The sequence below is a fragment of the Alligator mississippiensis genome, chromosome 7 (genome assembly GCF_030867095.1).
Source record: "Alligator mississippiensis isolate rAllMis1 chromosome 7, rAllMis1, whole genome shotgun sequence".
Lineage (NCBI taxonomy): Eukaryota > Metazoa > Chordata > Crocodylia > Alligatoridae > Alligator > Alligator mississippiensis.
Window position 1 is genome coordinate 36,685,041 of NC_081830.1, and position 18,340 is coordinate 36,703,380.

Sequence of the window (18,340 nt, forward strand, 5' to 3'; positions counted from 1 at the left end):
TTCTGCACTTGCAAACAATGCATGCCAGCAAAGACGCAACAAGGCTGCCTCCTGACTATATGTTAACAGCTGATTTGAAGGTATAGGTTGTAGTCATGTTGATCTAAGGATATAGGCAGACAATGTTCTTTGGATAAATCTGATCTCTTTTATTAGATCAACTAAAATAGTTGGAAATTATAAGCCTTTGGGTACAAACACCTTTTGTCAGCCTGACAGTGGGTGCACGCCAGAGGGTGTGGGAGTATGGCTCTTGCAGCTACATGCACCCCCAGATCTCCAGGGGGGCAAAGAATGCTGCTGCTGCAGGCTGGAGCCAGTGGCAGCACCAGGTTCTTCTTAGTACTCAGGGCAGGCGATGGCAGTGCTGAGAAGGGGGCTGCAGCCACCCCAAAATTCACCATAGCCCCCTAACCTGCCTTCCCAGCACCGCTACCACCTGCCCTGAGCACTGGGAAGAGACGTTGATGCCACTAGGCCCAGCTCACAGCAGCAATCTGCTCACGTCCCGCACGCAGATCCAGGGTCATGCCCCCCAACAATCTCGGGAAGAGCCTGGCGCAGCCCCCCAGTGCGCAGCCCCCCCCACTGACGGCTCCCTCCACTTTGCTCCCTGCCTACTGGGCTGTGCCGCACCCCTCCCACTACATACTTACCTCGCATATAACAAATTTTGGGCGTAAAAATGGTCATTGCATGAGTGAATTTGCATATACAAAACCCCCTTAAAGTGAGGGAAACCCATTCCAGATAGAGATACATCAGACATGGGACAAGAGTTAAGTAGGTACAAGCTTAAGCACTTTGCAGCAAGGTGTGGATTAGTATTTCAAATTCCCTTTGCTCTTCAAGCCAATTGTTTGGTAGAAAACAGAATAAAGTCAGCACCTCCTGAGAAAGGCTGTCAGAACGAGCCCTACCAAGCTCAGTTAAATTACAGAACAGCAGCAACAAAGCCTGGGTTGTCCCCTAACAAATTTTTTGGTTCAAAAGAATGCTGTAAACAATGAAATGAAAGAGCTAGCAAAGCCTGGGCCAGTGAAAATCAAGCTCATCATTAAAGGTGGTCGAGTGGACCCCAAATGAGCAACTCCTCTCAGGTCTCCAGTTGTACAGACGTCCTTGCCTCACAGAGACATTGGGAGCATACTTGCATTGTAGACTGTGAAGTATCCAGATACTATGCTGAGAGGAGAAAGAAAAATACCACAGAAAAAAGGCCAAACTGAAATGCCTCTTTTGGATTTGGGGCCCATTGTACTGACCACAGAAGAGACTATCCTGACTCCCATGCGAGGGAACTGAGAGCTGGTTAGGCATCTCACTGTAACCAGAGCATTAACATCCACAAAGAAAGCAAGAAACCTCCACTGTTGTATTAATTCAGTTTTATTTTCCTGCTAGTACTTTGTTTTATACAAAAAAAACTTTCCAAGAGACATAGGTATCAAATCAACCTTGAGCTGAGGATTAGGCACTTAATACAGTTGAAAATGACCCCTTTTTACTGTGGCGACATGGAGACTGCACCATTACATGAAAAAAGGGACTGTACATTTTCAACCAGTCGCAGAACTACTTGACCCCTTCTCCCACTTATTATTGCAGATGAAAGAAAAAAAGATCTTTTGGGCAAAGGCACGTGTTTTTGTGAAGTGACAGACAACCCTGGGCATCTTCCTCTATCCTGATGTTAGCAAGGTGCCCTTCTTCCTCAGAATGCACTTTGGATTGCTGTTGAAAGCACCATGTGCTCAGCTGTCATTTCTACACATAATCTAACGTCCGTGTGCTGGATAAATCCATTACATTGTTCCTAGAGGTAACCCCCATTGAAGACTTATTTGGAAATTCTTTGATTCAAAGGAGCATCCGTTGCAATCCCTCTTATTGTCACCAGCTCTACCCAGGAAAGCGTGACAGAGCGGCAGCCGGGCTGCTCTATCCAAAACCAGCTGATGGAGTCCCTGCCTAGGGGAGATGGCATGTGTAAGTACAGGTGGGCATCCCAGGCTGGAAATACTGCTCCGCCAGTCAAATCCTCTAGTCCTTACTTGGAGAAAACATCCTTTGGAAGTCTCTAGGAAGTCTCCCCCACACAAGGACTACAGGAGATCGGGGCACTGCAACCACACAACCTTGTCTGGAAAGAACAAAATACAAAAAAGGACAATAAAAAGAATGCTTATACAGATTTAAGATGCTAGCTGTTGCATGGCTCGGAGAAAGACATGCTAATTGTAGCAGGCTACTGGTTACACCAATGACTAGAATAGACCATTCCTGAGCTCAAAATCATTCACTCCCTCTAAACCAATGCTTCCCTTCATCTCTGGTCTTCAGGAAAACAGGAGTGGGCCCAGCTCCCAAAGACCTGGTCTCCCTTACCAAGTCCATGGAAAGCTTTGCTGCAGAAGGCCCCTTTCTGTCAGGAGACAGAGTGGATAGCTGGACAAGACAGCCCAGAGATACCTCTCCCATCTCTCAACATTTCCTGCACACCTTGAAGTGACATTCTGTATTTGTATCTTAGTTGTAAGACCCCAGGGAGGGTTTAGTATATCTGACAAATAAGCCTTGCCTATACTGCAGCAGTCTATCACTGCAAGAACCTCTCAATCCACCTGACTTACGGATATGGGCACCTCACCTCCTGACTTGTGCTCCATGACCAGAAGTACATGGTAGAAGCCAGACTTCACTCAGGACTGGGTAGGAGGCCACTAGTTCTATTATACACATCTCTTGACTTATGCCACAATCGTTCAGCTCAACACTACATGCAAAACAACACAGAGAACCTTAAAACACTTTCAAAACACACAGCTCTACTGTCCTGATTCAATTTTCCAGCGTAGACAGCCTCGGGGTAGGATGCATACAAGTCAACAGAAACTGATGTTAATCCATGCTCCTTAAAATGAAAGGCATTTTAATCAGTTACAAACGGCAGGCACGAGAGTAAGCTACCAACCTCTGTCAGTTCACTCTAACTCAAGACAATATAAAAATGTACTTCCCCTTTCAACAACCACTAGAACAAAAAATAAAGGGATGATGCTTTGGGTCACACAGCACGACTGAAAAATTAAAGATCCAAAACACCTGCTCCTTTTAAAAAGAGCCCTTCTTATTCTTGCCAATTCATGTATTTAAGTGTAAAACTGCTGTGTGGCACACTTTAAGAGAGAGGCTTCTTAGGAAATCACTGTTCAAAGGCTTTCTGAACTATTTCCTGTACCAAGCATGTAATTATGTGTGGCATATCCTCCAATTGTACAACTCTCTCAGGCACAGTAGAGAGATTGTAAGTATATAATGTTACTCTGTAACTTCATGGAGATAATTACCAAAGTACATAATGGCAGGTATACAGATCTGCAACCAATGGGTTTCTTACCTCACATACCCGCTCAAGCATATAGCAGAAGAGCATGCCACTCTGTAATACATCTTGCGTGGATTAAAAGACAAAGACAGCAGAAAAGCACAGGTATCCTTTTTGTGAAGTATCAACACAAAAGAAGCCAGATATTATTGATAAACATGGCCATCTTCCCACTGAAATCTATGGTGGCAGCGCTATGGATATGAATAAAAATCAATGACTCCATGTTCCTCCCGCCTGGGCAGTTATGTTGGAAACCTGTAACACGCAGAAATCTTTTATCCTCCTTTGATTCCTCTGGGACAGAAATTGTGCTTGCTTTTATATATAGTAAGACCTGCCTACTTATTTTGCTTTCCCAGCAAACAATGGTCTGCATTTTATCTCCCTTTCCCAAAGGCAGAAATGTGTGAGTAACCTCAGCTTCTATCCTAATGTACTGTGGGGCCTGCAACACTTGCAATTATTTTAAGTACTTCTTGTAGGCACATGACATTGATAGGGACTGAGACTATTAAGTGGGAAATGGCACTCAGGCTTCTATAAGAAATAAAATATACATTCTTTGAATAAACTGAAAAGTAATAATCATCAACTCTATTCTTTTCCTTCCATTTCCTTTTCACCAATACTCAGTGGAAAACAAAACACTTAACCCTGGAATAAAATTATGCTAAAATTAGCTCAATTATTTTGCTGGGTCTAAATTTTGATTCCTAGTTACAGCTATGCATGGTCATGTTTATACTCACCCTATACACCAAGTCTTTTGTAAACAGGCTCATGCAGCAAGAGTTTAGGTCTGGAGACCCAGTTATTGGTTTGTGAGGGATATCTGGAAAACTCTCAATCCCCAGAACAATGGACATTCCCTGGGAGGGACCCAAAGGGTGCATGAATGCAGCACTACTGAGTTTAATGAAGATACAAGCTCTTCATCCCTATAGCTATAGAAGCCACTTTTCTGGTTACATATCCCACCAAGCATGGGAATAGGTACATTTTAACCACCAAAATACTAGGCATGATCAGTATCTTCCTCTACATCAAGGGTGCCTAACCCACAGCGCAGAGGCCAAAAGTGGCAGAGGCATCCTCTGCACGCGAAACACAGCAGACTGGGGAGGAGGCAGGCAGATACGGCAGAAAGCAGAAACAGGGCATCAGATCAAGCAGGGAGCACAAGGCACTAAACAAAACAGAGCAGCAGACTGTTCAGGGGAAAGGGATTGGAGTGGCCCTTGGGGAGTGTGCGAGGCTAAATTGAGGCACACCAGCCAAGAAAGCTTTCCCCCACTACTCTAGATGATAGGCAAATATTTCACAAGAAGCAGGCTGAGGTAATTGTGGCTCGACCCAAACGCTTCCCTTGCAGTCTCCCTGCTTCGTCTGACAATAGACAGTGGTGGATTCATCAGCCAAAAAAAATGGTGACTGCAGCGGTGGGGTTGTGGGGGCTTCATTCTGGCACCCCACTCACAGCATGCCATCAATCTCCCCTGTGGCTTATCGCAGTTGCAGGCCAGATCAAACCTTTGCAGGCTGGATCTGGCCCGTAAGCTGTAGGTTGCCAACCCCTGATCTAGGCAGTAGGAGTATACTACAGGTTTTAAATCTAAGTTGTACAGCTAGAGGAAAGGCCCTTGGAAACAGAGCTCAAAGAACACAACTTTTCAAATTAGGGAACGAATCCCAATTGCCACAGCCTCAGGGTCATTTGTACCTGCTCTACAGGGGGATAAACATCTAGAAACCAGAAACATCTGGAAGCCTTCCTCACACAGAGGTTCTATATTCACGAATCAGATTTACAAAAGGTGGCAAAAATTGCTTCCATTCAGTGGTTTTTCAAGTTCCTCAATAGACCAGGTAGTATCTTGTGGACAGTTCCACACCACAAACATCACTACAACATGCAGTCTCTATAGGAAGTTTCAGCAGCTTGACCTAGGGCTAATGAAAATGGACACAAAACTCTCTCACCCATGCAAGTGGGGTCCCTTTGCAGGTCATGGCTGAGACACATGAAAGGAGATTGTATAAGAGCAATACAGCTCAAGAGAAGAGCTTTTACTACTGTCAACTTATTGCCTTTCCCATACCCTCTGGTCACTATGTATTTATGTTACTTACATCCTTTGTAACTTCAATTATAGTCTTGTCTGCCGTCAGTTAGGGTGTTCTCATTTGTTCACAACTTCCTTAAAAAATCTTCCTTTGAGTTCAACATTTCCTCAGGTTGGAGTCACACCACTGTTGAACTTTTGGGAAGTCATTCTGCTATTTCAGGTTTCTGCTTACTGAAACAATGACTGAATACACCTCCAAGGTAGGTACCTCTTCCATTAACTCTTCTTTTCTCTATATTCAGGAGGTGGGAGGATGAGGGAAAGCAGTTTTGCATTCATGTGCTTCTGGGAGGTGTCTATTAAGACTTCTTCATGCAGCTCCAAGAGACACATTCTTCCATCTGGACTGAGAGAGATGGCTACTTTGGCTGGGACTATCTTTAAGGACATTGAAATAGGGTCACAAGCATCACCACCCAAGCAAGTGGCAAAATAAAGTTTTTAAAATAGCCTTAAGCACAGAATTAAAATTGTAGCTAGGAGAACATTGCACATCTTGAGATCTCAGGAGTCAGTGCATTTTTACATACTCGCATACACCTTCTCAACTCTGATTTCTTTGTGGGGGTTTTTAAAGCCACTAATCCCTCCCTTCCCCCAAAGGCTTTTAGAACACACATACGGTAAACATATAGTGCTGGTAAATGCAGGTATAACTAACCGATACTACAGACAACCAAGGCAATAATAAACAGTAGCTGTGTGTCTACATGACACCCCATCAACTGCATTCAGTTTATGGATAGGCTTTTCTTTGTGCACTATTGAAAAATGATGGTTTAACAGTGTGGGTCTTAGTTTCTACCTTCCCCCATTTTCAAAATTCAGCCATTCTACTCTAAACCAATGTGTCATTGCCCAGAGAATCAAGATCATGTGTGGGAAAACACTTTCCAGCTTAAACTGCAACTGTGAAAGTAGGAACTCAACTATCCCTCAATCTTACGGCTTGTTTACACACAGGTTTTAAACTTACTGTGCCACTTAAAATCAATTTAGCTTAATAAACAAACTGCTGTGGATGGTTCTTGTTATGGGATTAAACCAAACTCATTTTGATTTAAATTAAGCCAAGAAACAAGCAGATTTTACATAAACAGAAACAAGTCACCATACATTGATTTCAGTTTAAAAGAACCAGCTCAAGCCTGCATGCAAAGCTTTGCTCTTTTTAACAGGGTGTGAGCACTAAAGTCTACTTGACTTACTGGACTATCCCTCCTCTCAAGTAACAAAACAAGAAATTAAATACAAGATTATCCTTTTGCAGTGCAGACCATGAATTAAAATTCACAAAGATTATATACATGTGAAACAAATTACTGCCAGGTAAACACAACTGGAAAAGGCAGAATATTTTGTGGCATCCAACACTCCAGTTTTCTAAGGTTGCAAATGTTTCTGGAAGGCTACTACTTCCCCCTCACACTGAAACAGGTGAGGAGGAAAGAAGCTATTTCTTAAGCATGAAGGTATATGGGGTAATTTGTACATACAGCATGAGTTTGGTACTAACAACAGAAGTCAATAATAGAAACTTCATTCAGATTTCAACCAAAACCAACCTTGTCTTCCTACAGTCATTCACTCTGATGTCTTTTTTCTCTAATGCCATCCTTCAGTACAATTCTTGAAGTTATACCAAAATGAAACACAAAAATAAAATGTTCTAACAGTCTACCAGCAGGTGCTGCTGATTTCATGCTAAACCCCCAGGTAGAGTCATCCAGGCCTGACTTCCTCTCACAGATGAGCTATACCAGGCAAATGTTGACCTAAGAGTGCATTCAGTCTCCTATTCAGATGAAAAGATAGCTCTCAAGCTTCTTGGTCTCTTTTCTGTATAACACTGAAGAGAGATATTTTTAAGGATGTCTTCAACAAAAGTAATACTGCAAGTTTGTTAGGAATAATATTACTGGAACTTCATACTGCCAGCAGCTTGATCAAGGCAACTGGCTTATCAATTCCAAATGCAATCATTGACAATTATTTTACAGTGGTGGTTCTCAACCTGAAGCCCACGGGCCACATGAGATCCACTGCTGCAACCCATGCAAAACATATTTTAAATGGATACACAGGAAGTTGTGTGGGTTCAAGACACAACACTTTGAGAGTTGCAAGTGTGGCCCACTATGGCAAATAGGTTGAGAGCCACTGTTTTACAGCGTTTTGGCCTTGGAAGATGCAGTGTTGATAGTCTAGACAGTTCTTTGCTAACAGTTTTTCTTATGCAGCAACCTCCTAGAAAGAGCACCTCACCAAGAGTACAGAGGACAGTTTGGAGGAGCTCTCCTGGGTTCAGCAGTTGAGAATATCTGCTAGAGACACAACTGACTCATCAGTTGAACCTGACAGCAGGGACAGTTTGCAGTTATCAGGGTGGCTGCTATGATCAGCAGTTAAAAAGGTCTTGAAGACAGAAGATAAGCTGAGGCATCCCTCAAAATAAAGGCTACCACAATGAAAATTAAGTGTTCATGAAAAGCTTAAGTTTCATGCTTGAAAGTGGCAAAAGTTACATAAAACATAAAGCATAATTCTCTAGACCCATTAAGATACCTAGACGTTTATTTTTTAAGCTACTCTGTTCTAGAAAAGATATAAATTCAAGGGGGGAAAAATAACAAACATTTTTTAAAAAGTTTATTTCTAGCCCTGAAAGAACAGTTATTAAACAAAGTAATCAATTACAGTAGTTAATATTGCAGTAACAATTAAATAACAGAATGGGATTAAATTAAACAAAAGGAAGGCAACATTACAATCTGAAGACAGTTTTTGGAAAGAAAAAAGGAAGAAAGCTTACACTTACTTCCATTTTTGTTTGGCAAAGTGAGGAAGAGAAGGAAAGCAGACCAGAGAAATCTGTTCATTCCCAGCTACAAATACCTATTGCTGTATCCTAATCTACCTCCCACCCCTGCTCTTCTGACAAAGGAGTTCAGTTATTCAGAACTACTCTGGAGCACCTCACAGCTCCCTTCCTCCAGAAGACACTCATGTGATGAACATCTATATTTAGTTCTGAATGTGTGATCCCAGTGGCATGCTTATGTGTGGCAAAGTCTAGTCTGTTCCCATTTTCATAGTAGAAAAACCTGGGAATCAGACATTTCCTTTATACTTGTTTTGGTGCAGTGAAGATGAACATCCCTTTCCTGTTGTTACTCTCCAGAACTAACATCGTAAAAAGAGCCCACATGTATTTATTTGCATACATATTTGATTGAGAACTTGGTTCAGGGGTTCTAGCACATCAGTAATCACCTGGGATGTCAAGGTAAGAGATATGGGAATCATAGCACGTACAGAAGCAACACCTCCCTTTCAGCATCCATTCTGTCTCTAGCTATTTTCTCTTCAGCCATACATAGCCATAATCTGGGATGAAACAAGACAAAAAAGAAAAACTTGTCTCAACAGTTCTAGCCTGGTCCCTTATGCAGAAAAATGCCCTTTTCCACATTTTTGGACTAGGTTTGGAAGACACGTGCAAAACTTGTTCAGTTAGAAAAGTGACAGCCAACCCACTGGTACATTATATGCACAGCAATCACAGTGTAGCACAGAGCAGCAACTTCCCATGGTTCATTTCTTTTCTTGTCAACTCCCTGACTGCTCTGCTCTTCTCCACACTTTGCTGCAGAATCCAACCCTACCATTATTCCCACTGTTTCCTGAACTAATATCCTTTGTTTGTTCCTAATAAGTTTCTAACAGAAGTAAAAAAAAAAAATCCTAATTGTATAACCATATAGCTGCTACAGATTTGGGGGACGGGGAGAAGAGAGAAATGTATGCACTTCTCAGTCACATTGTTCAATACCACAGCAGGCCACTTGAGAAGCACTGGGATGCACTTTGGAAACTCCTGGATTTGATTTAAAAAACAAAATTAAAAAAAACCCCAACAACTTCAAAATGAACCCCTTAAATAAAGATACTGATGTGGACAGATTTGCTAATACAAGATCAAAAAGTTTTCCTTTATCAATAAAGGTGAACTAATAAGTTAAAAATGTGTGATTTTACGTTTTCCTGTTTTTAAAAACTGCTAATTTCAGAACAAAATTATATTTATATGGTAGCCCAGGATGTGCTACCAAGCAAATAATAGCGCCAAGTTTAACTCCTGCACTAGGAGCTTGATTTTTCACCAAATCCATTGCCAGCAATGGACAAACAGGGAACCACTGATGAGAAAGAATTAAATATAACCCAAGATTCCTTGTTGCTCTTTTATAAACAGAAGTCACATGCATTAAAGTCAAGGGCGCTGCCATGCTAGTGCTTATGGTGTATATGGCTTTCAACAGATCTAAAGTTTGTTACAGGGGAAGCACATCTCAAATATCTGGCCTAGAACATGACCCTTCCTTGGATTAAACAGCGACTATTCTAGTGGTTTGCAGCAAGTGGGTTGTTTATTCTTCTGATGTAACCTTTCTCTATTAAAGTAATTCAGCTAGGAACATATCACGTAACAGAACTTACAAGAAAGCAAATAGAAATGTGGTATTGCAATTTCTCACATGAATCAGGCACCCTGTTTGGTGCAAATCAATTTTCTAGTGAGCAGCTATAGAAAAACTGATCAGATACGCTGAAAGAATGAAACCCCCATGTTGTATAGGCTCTAGAAATGGAAGTTCTCCAGGCGTAGGCTTCATTTCGCCATATCTTGGTGACCAAACACGGGAACACAGGTATTCTATCCCAACAATAAAACATTGACATTATGCTTGCAGAGAAGAAAGATTTCTACCTTCCCACAACAAAAAGAGTGCATGCAAAACTCATTTAGGCAATCTCCTTTGTCACAACCCAAATGGATTCCTCTCATTCCACAAGCAATATTCTCTACTTGGACACACACTGCCTGTTAGGAATGCAACAACATTGCTTAACACCAAATTGATGGCAACTCCTGCACATGTATCATTTGGCACATTACAACTACAAACAGCTCCTTATCAAAATAATCCGTAGGTATAAATGCACAGTGATTTCAGTGGCTGAAGCCAGGGAGGAGGAAATCTTCCCACAGTTGCTACTGTTACCTAAATAGGCACCTAAAAATTCACATTACTCGCTAGCTCTTACAAGGAGGTACTTTTTCTTGTATTAAGCTTTTCGTCTTCTGCCATCCTAGCTGGTAAAAATGTCTTTAGAGAAAAAGCGCCAACATGATATATGTCTCTCCAGTTACACATCAGCCACTCAAATTGGCTGTCTCTCCACAGAACAGCACTTTGGTGTTTCCAGATGTTCATAAGCTTCTGTCTGAATTACAAAAAAATCTTGGATCTTCAGTGTCCTCAGATACGATGAATTTTGTTCTTTTGATTACATTTGTAGAAACAGGGCACATATAAAATGGGAAAAAATAGCTCTAATACTTAAAATTTTGACAACTCCATGGTTGTTGCGTTATTTGCCTTTTTGCAGATAAAATTACAACATATACAAAACATATTTGATACAAAGGAGGGAAATGTAAAAAAAAGGCAAAGGCACCAGCAAAACTCCCACATCCGAGTTAGAGATCAGAGACAACACTTATTCTAAAACTGTCCACCACACCATGCAAGACATTGACATAAGCCTTTGGCCAAAAAATCTAACAGTGGGAAGCAGAGCAGAAAGGAAGACAGTTGGGACTTCAGTTCTCCCCACTCTCAGCTGATGACTTGATCATAAACTGATCATCTGCTCTCTCACCCCGTACTGGCAACCTGACCTCTGACAATGTGACCAACCAAGAAAGTTCTACACAAAAAGCCTCTTTTACCTTAGGTTAAGAAGGTCTGTGGAGCATAGCCACAGAACAGGAACACAGTCGAACTCTTCTCTTTCCCCTCTCCCCATACTCTTCTTAAAAAGCAAAACATTCTTTTAAGGAAGTTGCAATTTCTTAAGTAACTGAGTCATTATTTTTTACAGTACAGTTAGCTAAACTGTACAGAAAGGGAGAGAGAGATAAGATGTACCTTCACATTTCGGTCCCACTTGCTATTAATCTAGTCATACGGTGAGCTTCCCAGAGCAATTTGAAAGACAGGTAAAAGGGAGAAGGAAAGAGATCAGCAGATAAAATTAATGCCTCTCTCTGAAAGCTTGAATCTGTCATTCAAGTATTGAAAGTACCCAAGAGGGCACAATGAATGGGAACTGTAACAGTGAAGTCATCAAAAAAACCCTTAAAACCCCAGGAGTAAGTAGCACTCCTGGGCTGTCTGCTAAAAAGGTGAAAGGCCAGCGATACAGTCCACATTTCCTCTGGGACCCTAGAAAGGGCTAGAAAGTCACCGTGGTTTGTGTTGGATTTCTTCTGGGTAAGAACTTTCCCTTTTGCAGACTCTTTCCACCCCCCTAACAAGAGTAACAATTTCATATATTATAAAGATTTAAAAAAAAAAACTGAAGGTCATGGCAACAATATTAGCGGTTACTCTTCATTGCTTCTTTGGCAGCCAGAATCAGCGGCGTCAAGCTTGACAGAGGTTTGGCCAGTTTCAGGAAAGGATGCTGACAAGAAGAGAAACACAGTAAGTAAGTAAAAGCCACAGCTGTAAAACCCAACATAAACTGTTGTATTAACATAGCACTTTCCAACCCAAGGTATGAAAAGCACTTCACAATGCTGCCAATGTGCTGATCCTAAAGAAGGGACAAGCCCACAGAATGAAATAAGGCATAAGATTATCTAATAGCCCCTCATCCTCATATTAGCATCACATACTTGGGTAACCCTTGCCATCTCTTTTACAATACCATTTCCCAAAGCAGAGATAATCATTGTTCTAACATTTCTCCCCCTCTATCCCACCAGGTTTGCTACATATGCTCCACTTCAGTACGCAGCAGTCACAAAACTACAAATGGCAAAATACAGACAGCACTGACTGCTGTTCAACAAAGTCAGATTTTGTTGCCGTTCTGCCACTTGTGCTTCTCTCCAGCTCCCTTCTACTAAACAATCATCTGGTAGGAAGACTATAAAAGCTGATGACAACCCACAACCATGGGTAGCATAAGATGACCTCTTATATTAATGCTTGCCTCTTCTCAGGTCATCAGGAAGTTCTAACACCCTCCTCTTTACCTGTAACAGCTCTTTGGCTGAACCTCGTTTTTCAACATCCATCTCCAAACAACGATTTAGGAAATCCCGGAATATTGGGGACAGTTTCTCTGGGTTCTGCAGCTCTGGTGTGCCATTAGTTGCTATCAAATACAAAGCCTGCAAAAAGAGAGCTCCTGTTACAACCAAGTCATGTTTTAAGATTCTGAAACATGTATTTTGACTTGAAGATAGAATAAAGCTAAGCACTTAAGGAAATTTACCTAGACAAATAAGGAGCTGGACAGATCAAGTGCTAAACTACAGCATTTCAGATACTTCAGGAAACCTCCAACTTGGATAGCCACCCCCTAATACAAATATGATGCATTTGATGAAATGGGATTTTGCTTCTCCCCCTCCCCCCATGTAATCATTACCCCCTGGTAGACTTGTGGGAAGCAAACTGTAGACTTTAACACATGCATGCAAAAGATTTTCCTACTAAAGGGGATAAAACATGAAATGCATGAGGGACATGCAGCCTAGATTCCTAATTGACTATATACTGCATGCTGCTATACACTTTGGAGCCTAAGTAAAGTAAATATAAAGCCAAGAGTGATGCTCTAAACAATTTATCACTAGGGATCCTGGTTTTCCCTGATAAAAATTACAAATTCTCTGATAAAAATCCATGATTAAAATTAAAGCCCCTAACCCACAGCCCTACCAGCCCTGCTGGTGCCCCTCACTCCCCACCCACAGCCCCTGCTCCCCAGCCCTCCCAGAGTGCTCCTAGCTGCCAGGGCTATGGGGCCAGGGAGCCAGGTCCACAGCCCCCTGTCCCCAGGAGGAGGTGGCAGCTGCTACAGTGGAGCACAGCCCGGCTCCCCCACCCTCCACCTCTGCTGTGGGCTCAGGTGAGGTCAGCTCCCCACTGTGGCGCGCACTCCCAGGGCGCAGGGGGACCCATGCTTTACTCAGTTTTCCCATGGGAAACAGAAAACCCAGATCCCTGTTTATCACTGAACAATACTAGAAAATAACTGGCAGCATTAAGAATGACTCCCATCACGGGTGTGGTAAGACAGAGGGGATTGTATATGACAAACTGAACAGACTGCTACATACACCAAATGTGGTTAAGTATTTATGCTCAAACATGTAAACTTTTATCCCTCCAGTAAGGAGAAGGGCAATGTCTTGGTCCAGAGAGGAAGAAGGAAGACAATCTGTTTCTCCACAGCCACGATGAAGAGTGCTGTAAGAGTGTTACTTACACTGCTTTATCTGTGACACCTGTTATTAGCAAGGTAACTGGAGATACTTAAAATTACTGAACTGACAGACATCATGAGAGGCATATATGTAAAGGGAAGACAAGTCTGTTCGAATGTACTGCATAAGTTTGTATTCTTAAAATTTAACTGGATTTACTTTTAAGTGATGGCAGTTTGCTCTGGGCAGCAGACTGGCACCGCTCAGTAGTGAAGTCTTTTATTTAAGTACAATACAGGCACAGTTTAAGACATCTCAATTGTCTTCCAAGAAACATCATCTCTCAGGATGATAACCACTAGGTTATCATTTCTTTTGACAAGATACCAGTAGTAATCACCACAGATTCATTAACATAGATAACTGTCCATTAGGAAATATGGTAAGTCTATTAAAACAGCCAGCAGCTACAAGCCTTTACAAATACTTTGAAACATGTTTAAATTCAAACCAGTAACCTAGGAATTAAAGGTCACAAGTCCCTTTGTAATCTTCCTGAGCCACAAATACACATGCAAGACTGATATAGTAACTACTTTAAAAGTGATCTCTTACCCTCAAAGGGTTTTCATTGAGGTATGGGGGCTCTCCTTCCACCATTTCAATAGCCATAATACCGAGAGACCAAATATCTACTTTGGGGCCATAAGCTTTCCGTGTGACCACTTCAGGTGCCATCCAGTATGGAGTCCCAACCATGGTGCTGCGCTTGCTCTGCTCTGGGGTGATCTGAGCACAGAAACCAAAGTCGGCTGCAAGACAATAAAAAAAAAGTTAGCACAAGTTAGTGCATCCATTTCTACTGCAAACCCCATCTCAAGAGTCTCACTTGTTTTCAGGGAGACTTTCCATTTCCAGAAAAATACAACTTTCGCACCTATGCCTTTGACATGTAAGGTGATTCCTGCACTTTCCACATTACAGCAAGAAATCCAACTACAAATGGGTGTAAATATATATCCTATGCAAAATGATTTATATACATCAGTGGACTCCTCCAAAATAAAGGGGCTTCATTTGTATTTATTCATTTTTGGGAGGGGGAGTTGTTGTTTTTTTTAGGTTTGGGGTTGTTTTTTTAAACCAGACTATTTGTGGTGTTCTATAAAAGAGAGATGTTCTTGTTAATTCCTCTTCAAACTGACCAGACTGTTAACAGACAAAAAGGGACTAAGCTGAGCCTATGGGAAAATATTTTTGTGTACTCATACCAGCTTTGTACTAAGCTGTGTAATACGGTGAAGCAACTATGACACCTCCTGCACTACTAGACAAATTATTTCAGTATGTATTTCTGTAGTTACCAGCTTCGATATCTGAATGGAAATGAACCTTTAGATATAGGAAGCTACTGTGATCTTGCTTAAGCAAGTTTATTCAACCAGAAAAGCTTGGAAAACTACCATCTTTACTTGGACAAAGAGACTGCTGAAGAGGACAGCAAACCAGACTCATTTTGTTGGTTCATTCAGGGTCTCCACCTCATGGAGAAATGTATTTTCTTATGGTCAGATCAGATATAATACACAGAAAAAATAAAGACTCTTCAACACAGAACAGTTTTCCAAAATATACACGCAAGTTAGGTGGCCTCACCACTGAAAAATTTTAACAGTGTTTGGGTGTTATTTTATTTGGGAATAAGAAAATGTAGTGATCAATGTATAGTAAGTGGAAAAACATTAACCACTAAGACTGAGGACAGGTCTCAGTGTACCCTGTAGACTGTGCAAGGACAGCTGCTGGCTGTGGTATCTCACCCATTTCCCATCTCCACGGGCCAGCAGTAAGAAATCCTAAAAGACACTGTCACCCACAGTACCGATTCTGAGACTGAAACCATGCTCAGAAACCCTGCAAGTGGCTGGCTAACCTGTTCTCTTAGACAAGAGCCCACATCACCAGTTTTTCAGAAACCAGGACTGCAGAAGCTTAGAATAGGCCTGTGTACCAACTTTCCGGTGTGTACCAACTTTCTCACTACAGACCTACCTTGCAAATCAAAGGGAGGATAACAGCCTATCCACCCTGTTTCACCAATAAGGAACTGATATACTTGTTACAGTGTCACCTGCTTCTTAGAGCAAGGTTTTAGAGTTCACATGTGCTTGTCCTTACCTCATGTGCCTATTTGCCTCAGTCATCTTCACCCTCTCAAGGGCTACCTCTTCTTCACAGCTGCTCCTTTCCAAACCAATCCTTAACCATGTCCCTGTCCTTTCTTTACTTTCCCTATCCTCTGTTAGCTTTCTTCTCTTCTCTATTTTCTTTCACTCACATATTCATATGATAGTCTCCATCTACTTATCACCTCATTAAAAACAGTCCCACACATACTCAGTTTGTAAAAACATCCACAGCCTTGTGAACATAACAGGACCCTCTACACTCTCAACTGCACATTATCTTACAGCCTTGACTTGCACTTCCCCACTACAGCTTGTGAACACTGTTAAAAAAATGCCAATGGCTGGGATTAGACTGAAAGCTCTTTAGGAAACTGAGCGCTGGCAGAACTTTCCAAAGTTGCTCCCCATCCAAATCCCATAAGCAGCTGAGAAAATGCCACTCCATATTATTTTAGGTATGTATGTAGTACTTAGCATGGTTATAGGTGTTCAGTGGGTAAATATGCCTGTCCTACTAGGCATTTCTAACAATTCTTTGTGTGGTTTTACATTCACTTCTCAATTTTGAGATGCTTTCCTTACCCCACTTGCTTCAGGGAGCATGCAACCAATGGGAGGAAGTGACTTACTATATGCAAAGAGCTGTCAAATACACCATACGCAACTGAGTGCAACAAGATTCTATGTTTTACTTCGGTGGTTCACTTTTCAGCAAGTTTCATCAACTGTTACAAACGCAAAATCCATCAAAGTGAAACCCAGCCTGGTTGCACCCTTTAGATATTAACTGCAACATAAATGCAGTATCATCGGGTGCAATATTCAAGTTGTGGTTGCCCTTGTAAACAGACTGTCATAATTTACAAAACTCTGCACTATATAAAGAGCTTGTAATGCATCTGTAATAAGCCCCAGCTTTCTTCTCTTGCAATCTTTGGCATCTTTGCCTCACTTCATATTACAGTATTGCAGGCTAACTTATATTAACAAATGCATTCATGTGGTAGCGAGTTTACGTAACCATCCTTCCTGCTTGATACACTTGCAGCCAATAACTTTCAGATGCTCAGAATTACGAAATCAAATATTGTGTGTAAAAATTTGTTCTTCATCGCAAAAATTTGATTTCTGAAATTCACTGTCAACTATCCTTTTATCAATGTATACTTGCCATTGCCAAATTTATTTAAAAGGGAAAGCAGGGGAAAATAATTATCAGGTACTCACTGAGCTTAACAGATCCATCCATTCCTAAAAGCACATTGTCACTCTTAATATCCCTGTGGATGACCTGGTTGGCATGCAGAAACTCTAGTGCCTGCAAACACTGTACAGAAGGAAAAAAAACAATGTTGATCATATGAAAAACAATTTTTACTATTAACATGAAAGCAATGTTTGTGTGCAGAAATAGCATTCCAAACAAAAATGTAGCAGTTATTTCTTTAAGTATCCAGCAGAGGAAGCTCAAGAGCTGAGCAACAAACATCAATATTAACATCTGAAAATCATGGAGGTCAGACTGTTCTTCAGCCCCAAAGAATGAATTATTTTCTTGTTACTAGCATCTCAGAATGAACAATAAACGTCCTAAACAGGCCACACATCATTCAAAGATTTTAAGCACTCTAACCTAGCTAAGTGTCATTTTTTCCACAGCTTTTGAGTTATTGACTATTCCTGATCAACTAATAGGATTGGTTTGGTGGAATCCCACTGAAACGTAAAATGCTTCATTGTTTACAACCTCTGGTACTATGCAAACTATTTTACTTTTCATTGTAAAATGCAGTTTACACAACATGGCGAACTTTAGAAAAGTTGAGTGAACTTCCTCATTAAATATTAGTGCCCTTGCTTAATTTAGAAAAGTAGTTTTGATTTTACAAAGTTATCTTGAACCACTATCCTTGGAAGTACAAATTTTGAATCAAACGTTGAGCAGCTTCTTGCACACTCAAAGAGTTGGATGCAGTTTACAATTACACTTCAATGTGGGAACTGTACTTAAATTGTGTACTTGTCATTTATATAGATATTTTTAAAATGTTCCCTCCTCTCCACAGTCTTAGCTTGCTCTGTAGAATCTTAATGAGATCTAGAAGTGAAGCTGGTCTTGAAGCCACTAAGTCTAAACCTTTTGCCCAGTTTTTTTTAACATCTATTCAAAATACAGAATAGCAAAGAACAGTATAGATCTTGGAAGCGATGAAACTATACAAGTTAAGGAAATTTCCAATCAGACTGATATTAATTCATAACATAAACGTTTTCACCTTATTTTCTTCAAACATGGCTTGATTTTTACTTCTCAAAATCTACAAAACAAAATCATGTCTTCAGA

The 18,340-nt window shown here is 41.1% G+C and overlaps 1 protein-coding gene across 3 annotated transcripts in view; it reads right to left on the bottom strand.

The window, feature by feature from the left end:
- Positions 1-1,371: 1,371 nt before the first annotated feature.
- PAK2 (p21 (RAC1) activated kinase 2) overlaps positions 1,372-18,340 on the bottom strand; it is a 78,304-nt gene continuing 61,335 nt past the window's right edge. For all 3 annotated transcript variants that reach the window (XM_014596926.2, XM_006267021.3, XM_019499839.2), the window contains exons 12-15: positions 17,224-17,323; positions 14,423-14,619; positions 12,629-12,766; positions 1,372-12,051 (exon numbers count right to left, since the gene is read on the bottom strand). In XM_014596926.2, coding sequence (XP_014452412.1) covers positions 11,965-12,051; positions 12,629-12,766; positions 14,423-14,619; positions 17,224-17,323 — 522 coding nt within the window. In that variant the 3' untranslated portion in view covers positions 1,372-11,964. The remainder of the gene's footprint in view (positions 12,052-12,628; positions 12,767-14,422; positions 14,620-17,223; positions 17,324-18,340) is intronic.